This window comes from Gossypium hirsutum, chromosome A03, assembly GCF_007990345.1.
Source record: "Gossypium hirsutum isolate 1008001.06 chromosome A03, Gossypium_hirsutum_v2.1, whole genome shotgun sequence".
In the NCBI taxonomy this organism is placed as follows: Eukaryota; Viridiplantae; Streptophyta; class Magnoliopsida; order Malvales; family Malvaceae; genus Gossypium; species Gossypium hirsutum.
Window position 1 is genome coordinate 10,305,526 of NC_053426.1, and position 12,644 is coordinate 10,318,169.

Below are 12,644 nucleotides of genomic sequence, written 5' to 3' on the forward strand. Positions count from 1 at the left end.
CCGAATTCAGCATTCAAGCATTCGAAAGTGGATGGTAGACACTCTTCACTCCTAGGTTTAAGTTAAAAAAAGACAGTTAAAAAGAAAGACGCACACTTTTAGTTTAAAATACAAATAAATGTATATAAAAATAATAAAAAGAAATGAGAGACGTGGCAGTTTTATAACCCGGTTATTGGAGTTAAAAATGGCCGGTATATCAAAGACTAATCCTTTCTGAAACAGATCAGGGAAAAATTTATGATGATTTTAAGGACATCAAATGTACAGATCAAAGTTGGAAAAAAGGTCGTGCGAACTAGGTCAATGGTATCCTGATCTGAAAGGGAAATAAATCTCAATATGTAGGCTTCTAGAACCAAGGTAAAATGGTTAAAAATCGTTTTGATTAAGGATCTATCTACTTAACTATGTCAGAATCATTAATCACAGAACAATATACATATCACACTCCAGTAATGTACAAACTAGCCGCGAAAACGATATCACGTTTTATGGCATTGGAAGCAGATTCCATTTTCTTGTAAAGCGATGAATTACCCATTATAGCTGCGGCAGTTTTGAATTCGCGACAGGTCTCATCCAGCCTGACTATTGTTCGCACTATAAGGCCTTCAGGAACATCTGTGAGCTCACAAATATCTGCAAACGGGGTTCCCTGCAACAAGGAGGATATATAATTATATATTAGGATGACAAACTAAAACCCAGATCAAGGTCTACTCAGCATGCTTAAGTTATGAAACCTTTGCCCATTCGTACACCACTTCAACAAGACCGAACTTGAGATTTTCTTGTGCATACTCCTCGGGCGTTATTGGTAATTTGAACTCTGCTTGAAGGTTACCAAGTCTTATAGCTGTGTCATACAACCTGGAGGAAAAAATTATCCAGGTTAAATTCTCACCATATCAAGGCAAGGAATGAACAGATGGAAGCTTTTCTTTTTTAAAATAAGGGGTAGGGGTTATCCAGGGATTGACCCAATATTTAAACACAAGTCCTTTGCCACTCCAGCTGTGGTTCAGTCAACAGAACCCTTGATTCAATCTAAGTGTCAATAATGACTCAGAAGTGCTATCTATAATTTCTTGCAAGGACACCAGCTGAAGCACAACTTAGCTCTTATGTACTTTCGTATGTGTTGGGGATATTAAGCAAACCAATATTGTAAAAGAAATTTCAAGCATAAAACTGACACATTTATTACATCAGAATTGCAATGAGAATATTTAGCAAAATAATCTCTGCAAAATAAACTTCATGCAAGACTTCACATGCACAAAGAGAAAATGGAGATGAAGATAACCTTTGTTTGGCCTGAGAGAGTTTGGATGTAAGAGAAGGTTCGGAAGTATTCTTTTGCTGAAACACGAAGGCAGACATTAAAGCCACTGCCTCTTCGGGTTCAAGGTCATCAAGTTGATTCTCAAATAAACATTCAGTGCATATCAATTCCTCCCCTGAATTCATCTCACAGGCAACACGACCTTTTATTTGAACCACAAGGTCTTCATCTATATAACCAATTTCTTTCAGAATATCAATCTGCAAGAAGCTTTAAGTGTTATAAAAGATGCTAAATAAATATCCAAATCAGAAAATCCATCTTATTCATAGCAGAAGAATGGCCTAAGATATATGCACATTGCAAGGGCATACCCGGCCCTGAAATTCTGGCATCTGTTGGAGTGCTTCGTTAGACAGTTCAAATTGAAGAGCGTTAACTTCCTCTTTATGCTTCTTAATTTCTTTGGCTAACTTAATGTGCTCCTCCAATTTTATACATTCATGGCATTTGTTCTCTGACATTTTCTGCAGTAGATGGGTCCATTTGTCGTATGCTTTAATGAGATCCATGTCTTTCAATTTTAGATCTGAGAAAAGAATTACTATTAGAAAGGTCTCTTTTGATTAACAGAAAATCCTAAACCATGACCACAGATCACAACATCAAAAGGAGCATACTTAGTGAAAGAAAAGCAAAACGGAGTTAGTAGACGAGGCTTAAAAGAAACCCTCAATGAGAATCATTATCCTAAATGCTGGAAATCATTGTGTCCGCTAGGTAGGGAAAATAACCTATGAGAAACAGAGAGCAACTAGCAAGAGGCCTCGTGTTTTAATTGTTTTCACCTCAGATCTGCTGAAACACTATCATTGTCCTAAGTCAACAAAGCTGCAAAAGTGCTTGTCGGTATTTCTAAGTTTCTGAGAACATGTACAATAACATATCTCATAGCTAAAGCAGAGCATGCAAGTTGCTGAGCGTCCTAGCTTCATTTGCAACTCTAAGAAACTATCAAAAGGAAGAAATGCAGCTAAATTCACCCCAAATGTCAACATTCCGAAGGATAAAATAACATCCATACCTTTAAGTGGATCTAAGGCAGGAGGATATTTGTTTCCATTAGACTTCAATTTCAAGAGCTGCTGAACTGTGTGGGAGAAAGCGGGATTGCTAACAAATTCAAGAAGTCCAGGTAGGTCCAATTTTATCTTGCTATTGCATATACATAAGAATTCTGTATTTTCAGCTTCTCTGACCTCAAAAGTCACTCCTGCAGCAGCACCACGGTGTGGCAGTGTTATGTTGATGATACCTGAACCTTTACGTGGACCAGCAGATATGCGGTAATCTTCTTCAAGACCACGCTTGGATTTTGGTAGCAGCACATAACCTTGATGGAAGTCGGCACCTTTCTTGTCTTGCAAGTTACTTCTGTCTGAGGGACTTTGAGTCATTGATGGCACATCAGGTTTAAGAAGTAGCACAATATATGGTTTGTTATTGGCAGGAGGTGATTTCAGGACAACTCCTAGTAAATGGTCCTGGGCCTGTCAATTTTAAGTGCATAAATTTAGTATCCATGACTAAAAATGAAAAAGGCTCCACCTTAGATGGTTCAATGTGAGTAAGACACTTAAACAAGACTCTCAAACAAGAGATAACAGCAAAACCAAACCTAAATATGGCATAGAATGCTGTAGCGGCAGTAAACTATACAGGTGGAAAGAACATTCCACAAAATCAAAATGACTGCATTTTAATTTCACTTTCTCCTCATGTGAGTTCATGTAGAAGAAGCATAAAGGACTATGCTGAAAATCAACCAGCTTTTTATTGTATGATTAGTTCATTCTCTGCTTCAAAGGTTGCAAAAATTATGCATCTTATAGGAAAAAAATTCCAAACAATATAAGCTCCAAGTAGGATGATAATCATCAAGACAATAAGTGCACAAGACAAAATTTCTCTTGGTTTGATGGGGAGGGGAAAGATACATGAGAAATTCTTAGTGAACCAACTTTCAGCTGCATGAACAATGAAACTTGGCCCTAAAACCAATGCTTTAATACTGACAGAGACAAGCTTCCTTCGGTCAGAAGTAAAGCATCATTCTCTAAATATATGTTCTTGACAGAGGTTACAAGAGCATAACAAACAGTGAAGCACCTAACTATGATTGACTCAAACATGAAAAGAACTAAATTGAAAGAACTCACTGACTGAGATTTGACCACAACCACTCTCCCTGGTGTAAGATATTGTTTGGCTACAGAAGACTGCATGACAGCTTTTATTATCTGTTCACTGTGTTCCTCAGCTTCAGTATGCATCTCATAGTACTCTTCAATTGCTGGTTCACCTTTAATACATCTACAAGCAAATGGAGACTTTTAAAGTGAGGATAAATACCAAACTTCAAAAGAGCTGAACCTTAATTATACATGCAAATTGTGACAATTAAAAATGAGGATAAATATCAACCATGAAAAGAGCTATAGACAAAGAGATAATGCTGAAAGCCATACACCAATTATTAGACTTCAAAAATGATTTCAAATGAGTGCATTATGATAATGCTACTTACATCAGAAGTCAAAATGTAAATGACTTGGATTCCTTTTCATAGAATGCCATTGAAATTACAGCAAGAATCAAAACTGTAACCACTTTATGAATCATAACTGTTTGTCTTTCTATGCTACTTTCAGCACTAAGAAAAATAGTTTAACATGCAACACAGGATTTATGACCAATGCAGTATAATCCCCAAATATAGAACTGGTCAAATCACAGAACAGAAACAGTACAGTTAGATTAGTATCAGTTTATAAAACAGCTGAACTACCAAAATGTGCACTAACACAAGTAACAAAAGCATATTTTGTGGGAGGAAAACATTCAAACCTCACAGACATGTTGGCAATCAAGTTTTTACCATGCAAACACTTACTCTATAGTTTTCTTTGGCTGTGCAAGCTTTCGCAATAGTAGTTGCTGTTGCTCTGGAAGTTTCTTCTGAGCATGAAATTCAGCAAAACTTCGTTTCAACATGTCCTCTACCTGGAATCAAAGTCCACTTATATTTTCCAATCAATGCAAGTAAACAAACAGAAAGCTAAACTTTGTATAATATAATTGTATTTTATCCGGAAAAATGATAAAATCCCTAAAGATCAGTACATGCCCACAGATAAGAGAGCACCAATTTTTTTACTATGCAAGGTTAAATTAGATCCTTTGGACCCAACATGCCTAAAAGCTGAGGCCAAGCATGTTACTGTCAACAATATTCTAGGGTTAGTATTAAAAGAACCTAACATCTAGCCTTAAAGAGTGACAAACTATTTCACCAGGTCATAAAAAGCATGTTACTGTCTAGTTTTCTAACGCAAAAAGAGATTGACTGTTCTTTTGTTCATTAGTAATATAAGTTCCTGTTTCAATATTTAAAAAAAAATATACAAGTTACTGATAAGTATCCTCATTACTGTCGTTAATAAACACACCAGCCCCAAAAAAAGGAGAAACCCCCCCCCCCAACTTGCACAAGGTCTAAACAGAACCCAAAAGGGGTTTATATCAAATCAAATATCAACCTCACAGAAGAAAAGAAAAATGAAAATCAAGGAAAGCCGCTAAAACTAAACCATAATATACTAGAGATCATGGAGCGTGAATAAAAAAAATCGAAGATGTGCAATATCCTATATTTAAAAAAGTCACTCATCCATGCCCAGCAAAAACTGAAACAGTCATGCAGTGGATAAATAGTTCCTGTTCACTCCAAAACTATGAAGTACCTTCAGTTCTTCGACACGAAGGAGATGCAGGATCATGATGTATGTCAACCGGAATTGAGATTCAAGCTTAGTTGGAGTTCCAGTTATAACATGTTTCAAATCACTCTCTTCAGGGATTTCATCACGACACATCACAATAACTGTACCAATTTTATCAAGTCCTCTTCTGCCAGCACGACCTGCCATTTGAGTGTATTCCCCAGGAAGCACTGGTCTAAATTCCTTGCCATCAAACTTCCTTAATGTATCAAATACAACCTTCAAAAAATCTTAATTCAAGTCAAAATCACATTAAAGAAAGCATATAGAAGTATTCCAATATGCATAGGTTAAAGAAGACTTATGCTTCTATAACAAAACGTGCTAATTTGTGTAAAAGCACATATTAGCATTTGGCAATAATAAAATACAAGAACAAAAAGAGAGGACATCTTGTGCAAAATAACAATTTGTAGGCTCATATTCCATGCAAAAGTTGGAATAGACAAACTCAGTCTTGAGTCCATCTAATTAAGCAACCCAAGATGGCAGTCCAGGCTATGCAATATGTAACTGCAATCCTATTTGGCACCAATAGGACAACATCAAATATTACTCACCGTTCTGGCTGGAGCATTAACCCCCATTGCAAATGTCTCTGTTGAAAACAAAACCTACAACAAAAATAACAAGCAATTACAAATTTGCCCATCTAAACTATCCAAAAGAAAGCAAAATACAAGCTAAAACAAACTCCTAATAACATCAAACCAAGATAGGCTCCAAAATAGATTCCTACAAACACAAAATGCAGCATCATTTTGAAAGCCAAGCAATAAAATGTGGATCTTATGCTGCATCAAACCAGTACAGCACTTGACTGCTTTTACCTTAATCACACCTCGACAGAAGAGCATCTCAACAACTTCCTTAACAATTGGAAGCAAACCTGCATGATGTACACCAATTCCCCTGTAAAGAAGGTTCTGAACTCTGACAACCTACATCTCAATCAAATTAGAACTTCTGAAATAAAACGGATTTATACAAAAGTAAAAATTGAATATGTAGAATATGAAACCTGGGGCAAGTTACGATCAGATCCCTTCAGCCGTGAAAAAGCTTTATCACAAAAAACTCGAATCTCACTTTTCTCAGAACTACTAGTGAGGTCAGTTCCTGAGATGCTGTCAGCAGATTTATCACATTGATTCTTTGAGAAACCAAATATAACCACCTACATAATTGGTAATAGTAAAACTGTTAAGAAAGAAGGGGTAAAAATGTGGGGAAGAAGAAACATTGTGTGGTTCTGTAAACATTTTTGATAACTAATGAAGGCATCTAGGGAATAAATTCAAACAGTCCTGGTAAAATTGGCAATGCAAAAGTGCATTGATTAAGGATGAACATAAAAGTAGCATGCACACCCCAGACTTATTGTTTCTCAGATGTGATCACCAGAAAGTGATGTCCACTTAAAACAGTCACTGAGATCAAGAAATATATATTAGTAATCAACAATACTGCTGAGATATATCTGGCAGCACTTTTTTCCTATTCTTTGCCACTTTATTGCTTCTCGAAGAAGGTCGATTGCAGTGAACATTGCAAGTTTTGTGGCAGTTATTAGAACTGAAATATAATCCCATTAAAAAAAGCGTTTATATATCAGAAATGAACAATACTGCAGATATATATCTGACAGCAGTCTTTGCCTCTTTGTTGCTTCTAGAAGTTTTTTTTGTAAGTTGTTAGTCTCTTTTAAATTGTTGTGTTTTGCATTCCATTTCTTGTTTAAGACAGGAGAAACAAAGAAGCCAACTGAGAAGTCATTATCATCTTTTTAAAATACAAACTAAACCAAATATGCTGCACAGTTAAAGAACATATGCAAAATGATAGTACAATGAAACTTACAGGTAATAGTGACTTCTTTGAAAGCTTGTCAATAAGCATCAACCAAGTTGTTCTCCTAGAGCCCCAACTATTCTGGCCACCTCCATTACTTTGATTCCCCCAACCAGTTCCAGTATAATTCCCAAAAGTTTGGGGACCAGAATGCTTATTTTGTTTCCCTCGGTTAAAAGGTTCACGTTTCTGACCTCTAGCCCCATCCTGAACTGTAGAAGATCCACTATATGAACCAGTCCCACCACTAGTTGCACTGGAATTCTTTTTCTTGTAAGCATCTTTAGCAGCCTTCAGTCCCTGAGGTATAAAATCTTCTCTCTCACATATTTTGTAAAGTTCTCCAGAATAAAACAGGCAATGCTCCAGTGGGACTGGTCTTTTTGTTGTTCTGAAAATGGAATATCCAACAGGAAGCTAGTGTCAGAAGTTAACCCTTATGGATAGCATAGATCTTTTCAGCAGTATCTAAAATTTTCAGCAAAAAAGAAACCAAAGAAGGCAGGAGCAAAGGAAATAAGTGAATACCAATAGTTTGGAACGGCAAAAAAACTAGTGATACATCTAGCTTCAGCCATGAACAGAGATTTACTACTTACCCAGTGACACGAATTTTCTTTTGCTTTGTGCGACCAATCCAATCAGCAAACTCAATTGTATTAGGCACCTATATATTATTTTACACTGACATCAGGATGTCAAATTGAGGTATAAAGATAAACAAAGAATGGAATTTTTTATTAAAGAAACAAAATGTATTAAAGAACCGAATAGAAACGTCAAGAATGGTCGTTTTAATTGTTAATTTTTTAAAGCCACAAGAGGGAACTCATCAAGATTATAATTTATTGCTGATGTTCATCACCAATAGTATCAGGTTTCATCAGGCAAACAGTACAGGGTGCTTTTCCCAGTCACCGAAATTCTCTCTCCACTATTCAAGATAGAGGATCCCAAAAGAAAGGTGTAAAAGTTCCAAGTTTGTAACACATACAACCACTAAGCTTATAGGGAACTCTAATGCTAGAGGAGAAAGTACCGTGGCTGAAAGGAGGATGATATTAATATGCCTTGGAAGCATGATTATGACTTCTTCCCAAACCACACCTCTTTCAACATCATTCACATAGTGCACCTCATCAAATATAACCTACATTTATATAGTCACAACAGAAAGCAACATCTTAAATATAATGTTCACAAATTAGAGAAAAGAACTAACAAGAGCGTTCAGCACCAAAAGTAATCAAACTACTATGTAAAGTAATGCTACAAAAAGCAATCCCTTTACCCATTCAATATCGCGAATAATATCTGCACCTCGATAAAGCATTGACCTTAAGATTTCAGTTGTCATGATGAGACAAGAAGCCTCTGGTCTCAAACTAACATCACCTGTGAGAAGGCCAACATCAAACTTCCCACAGAAATCTCTATACTTCTGGTTGCTGATTGTTTTAATTGGAGCAGTATACACAGCTCTAGTGCAATGCTGCATGACAAGAAAACCTATCAAAAATCTTGAAACTAACCCAAATTCGGCATAGAACTTCAGAAACTTGAAAATAAAAAAGATATGGCCTGAGGTTCTTAATCAATGTGAGCAATTTGTCACATCTCCAGCTAACAAAAAATTAAAACGTCTATAGATTTACAAGCAAAAACCAAAATAATTAACGTACTTTTGATGCCAAAGCAAATGCATATTCTGCTACAACTGTCTTTCCAGCAGATGTATGTGCCGCCACAAAAACAGATTCCCCCTTTTCCAGATAATAAATAGCCTGTAATCATCACCAAAAAAAAGTCAAAATATTAATGTGAGCAGTTTGTTATAGAAGATAAAGAGATGTCCTTGTAGGCAAAACAGACTGCAAGTCATAAGCTGGGGGGGAAAAGAGAGAGAGAAGCAACCCATACAAAGGTTTTATAAGTGGATGAACTTAAGGCAATTATATTATCCACATGTACTAATAGAAACAAACTCCAAAGAAAGAAGGAATTCTTTGAAGCACTTATGAAAAACTATTTCTATTCAGTTCAAGAGATATTCAAATCAAAATGTCAAATAAACAGAATACATCAAGCACTCAAAAATGGAAAAAACAAAAATTAATCCAATCAGGTAAAACTGTAGAAGGGCACTGCTCAATGCTTTGTAAATGGGGAGAAGAGTGCAACAGAGATATTACACTTTAGCAGTGTACAAGCTTGAGCAATAAAAAAAACCAAAAGGATGGCATTGACATTTAGATGTACTTTGGATCACTTGACCAGACAGGATCCACTAAAGAAAAGATTCTTAGTAGAATATGAATCATGTAAAAGAATCCATTTTTATTAGAAGTTAAAGGATCAATTATTTTCAGAAGTATGGAAACATCATTTTCTACCCTAACCATAATAATTCTATTTCAATCAAATGATAAATCAATTTCAAGGTAGGTACCTCCTTCTGGAATGTATCCAACTCAAAAGGAAACTCAATTGCCATGTCAGGAACTAGTTCATAAAACTGATCAGCAATCCACTCACTACCTCCACTAACAGCCCAAGCCTGTAAATGAATGGTTTAAGTAACAAATCATTGCCAAAAGGTAATCAAATAATAAGGGTTGCACAGGAAGGGAGTGTTCCATATGTGACAAGATGTTGGAAACTGCTTTCTCAACTACTTTACCTCCTTTTGTTGCTGACCACCCTTATCCCTGCCATTATCTACTTTTTCAGCTTCAACTGACAAAATCTCATCCAAAGCAGATGATCCAGTATCAAGAGTGTTGAGAACATCAACTTGGTTGGCTTCAGCTTCTGACTTAACAGAATCTGATTCTGTTGAATGCCCTTCTATACAAGTTAGCAACAAAACCAATGGATTACATGAACAAATAAGAGGGAACAAAATATATCAATCAAACAAATATTCTTGGACTCTAGCTTGCAAATCATGTTTGAACATGAGTAAAATGGAAGTGAAATTTTCATTCATAGGTTAAAAGTTCACAGCATTCTTACATGGGTAGACTAGCAAGCCAAAATGGAAAAAAGCAAGATGTTCAATTGACAACTTGTCTTCTAAAGGGGCAGGGTCATATATATTGAGAAAGGTCACTCTTTAGCACATGGCCCAGCACTTTTTTTTTTCCAAGGCAGATTCAAATAGAGTACCCAACTGTTAAAAGGATCCAAAGGATTGTGACAACCACAAGCAACTTAATGTCATTCCAAATAAAATAAAATAAAAATATCTTGATTACATATACAAAATTCCTCTCATGATAACAATATAGGGTTTTTTTTCAAGCATTTGCCCAAATGAATTCGAGTGAATATACAATCCACAATTGTCAAAAGGGTTAGAACTTTTTTAGCAAGTAGGCAACCTCCAGATCTAGAACAACCATGATGCACCACCACAAGTCGGTTTCCGAGATCATGAAAAGACCTATTACTATCATCTGCTAACTTTGCCACCCGCAGCCCAGAAAAAATAAAAGAAGAATAATGCATGAACGCTTCTCTAATGGCAACTAAATCTCAATCATGCATAGATAGTTAGATACAGTTTGTTTTTCATTAGCCCAACAAAAGCAAGAAAAAGCTCTTCAAGTACTTTCATACTTTTTTGCCCATGAGACCACAACTTTACAAATATCTGCACAAATGAAGAGAACATAGTTTGAGTGATGCATACCATCTTTGTCAAGTTCTACAACATCCTCTTCCCAAGCTTTCTTGAACAAGTCATCAAATTGTACAGACAACTCACTCTGCAAACACCATGAAGATGCAAGGAACGGATTATACATAAGACATGTAATGATTTTCATAAATGTTTTTGGGAAACTCACATCATATATATAATACTTGTATTATTTTCATGAGATACACCAGGTTGAAATTCATTCAGTCCAGACACTATACATGCAAAACAAAGTCCAATAACAAATAGACTGGTAGTAGTTTCAAGGGGATTAGAATACAGCAATGGAGAAGACTAACCAAATTTCCAACTGATGTGTCATCAGGTGCACTTTGGTCCTTGTAAACATTCCATGAGCAAGGATGTGACTTTCGAATTGGAGATGCAAAAGAATTAGGAACAGGAAAAAGCTATGATCTAAAAGGAAAATAAATTCAAGTTCAATGGTTTAATTAGAAGATCACCATAAGATCACCAAGTTTTAATCCTTGCTTAAAGCCTGGAGGAATTGTCTGAGCAGGACCACCATTTAGCACTTCACGAACCCACTCACCATTAGATGCACCATAAGGAAATATCCTCTCTAAAGATTGATCCTCCAAGCCTCCTGGACGAAAAGGGCGGTTATTAATGCTTCCTCTCACAATATCATTGGCTGCACCATTAGACGCTCGTGGAAAGGACCCACGAGTTTCACCTCCAACTATTATGTCTGATACGTCCACCTAAACAATATAAGATTCCAGCTCTACTTATTAATGAAATAAATAGAGAAATAATCCTATACCACTGGTCAATGTCAAAACCATAAAAAAGGGGACAAAAACTGAAGTGTAGAATAAGCCCTTTTTTTGGTTTTACTTTCTCAAGGGAATGCATACAAAATATAATAGTAGCAAATGCAAATCCTACCTGCGTTGAATTAGGCTCCCACTTTCCTTCAGTTGATCCCTCCTTACACCGTCTGAAAGGTAATTCCCAAACTGGAACCATTATAGCTCTTGGCATTGATGGCTCCAATGGTATTTTTGCCCTGGCAAACCAGTCAAAATCCCATTGCTTTCCAGCTTTTTCAGGAGAGAAAGCATCCTCGTCTAATCTTGGCAAAAGATATTTCTCCTTTATGTGCTCCTCAATCGATTCAGGTGTTTCCGTCGGAAACGCAGGTGGCTGAAACACAAATATATATTTAAAGAGGTTACTACGAAACCCTAGACACCGGCAAAGCAACTCTGAACTTAAACCTTCTCCACAACAGTTAAAGGAATGTAAAATCCAAACAATTGTTAGCTGTTTGAATATGATATAAGTGAAAAGAAGGAACTTACAAGAACAAAGTCGGGGAGGGATTTGATAGGGTTATCACGCTCCTCGGTGTAGAGAGGCTCGACTCTGAGGTGGCCGCTGTAGCCGGAGAATCCGACTCGGAAACTGAACCCGTTTGCTGCTTGGATCGGTTTCATTTGCCGTTGGTGAGATGTTCCGGGAATTGAACGTTTTGTAGGGCGCTTTAATGTGTGATTTTGATTCGAAAGCTTTTTCGCGGGTTTCGAGTAAAGTCAGACAAGGGAAAGCATAATTTTCTGAGTGCGGGCTGGCTTGTGTGTGTGCGTGCATTGAGCAGAGTTTGGGACCTTGGGGCCTTGTTTGGCTGCTATGAATTCAAAACTTATTAGGTGTGAAATTAATATTTTAGTTTTGGTTATCTCATGAATCAGATAACTTTGAGGTTGTTTTGGATTTTGTGCTATTTGAATTTAGGGATTGGATTTTTCAATTAACAGTTTTGGATTAGTTGTTACTAATTCCGAATTTGAATAATTTTGGGTTCAAATTATTTAAAATTCATATTGCTTTAAGTTTGAGTTAGTTTAACTTTTGATTAATTCAAGTTTGAATTATTAATTTGTTTTATTTAAAAGATATTTTATGCTATAATTTTGAATTCTAATAATTTCAT

The 12,644-nt window shown here is 36.3% G+C and overlaps 1 protein-coding gene across 3 annotated transcripts; it reads right to left on the minus strand.

The window, feature by feature from the left end:
* Positions 1-364: 364 nt before the first annotated feature.
* LOC107950212 (DExH-box ATP-dependent RNA helicase DExH11) lies at positions 365-12,337 on the minus strand. 3 transcript variants are annotated; one of them, XM_041108264.1, is made up of 23 exons: positions 12,013-12,337; positions 11,597-11,854; positions 11,149-11,409; positions 10,984-11,052; positions 10,676-10,751; positions 9,662-9,825; positions 9,431-9,538; positions 8,664-8,765; positions 8,273-8,473; positions 8,021-8,131; positions 7,581-7,648; positions 6,991-7,372; positions 6,152-6,307; positions 5,961-6,071; positions 5,691-5,744; positions 5,092-5,349; positions 4,242-4,351; positions 3,508-3,661; positions 2,373-2,838; positions 1,663-1,877; positions 1,310-1,548; positions 747-873; positions 365-658 (listed from the first exon to the last, which is right to left on the minus strand). In XM_041108264.1, the coding sequence occupies exons 1-23, from the start codon at positions 12,145-12,147 to the stop codon at positions 446-448; spliced, it is 4,038 nt and encodes a 1,345-aa protein (XP_040964198.1). In that variant the 5' UTR covers positions 12,148-12,337; the 3' UTR covers positions 365-445. The 3 variants fall into 3 exon arrangements, with proteins under 3 accessions (XP_040964198.1, XP_016740517.2, XP_016740516.2); XM_016885028.2 differs by having other exon boundaries at positions 9,662-9,813; positions 12,013-12,335; XM_016885027.2 differs by having other exon boundaries at positions 9,662-9,828; positions 12,013-12,335.
* Positions 12,338-12,644: the final 307 nt, after the last annotated feature.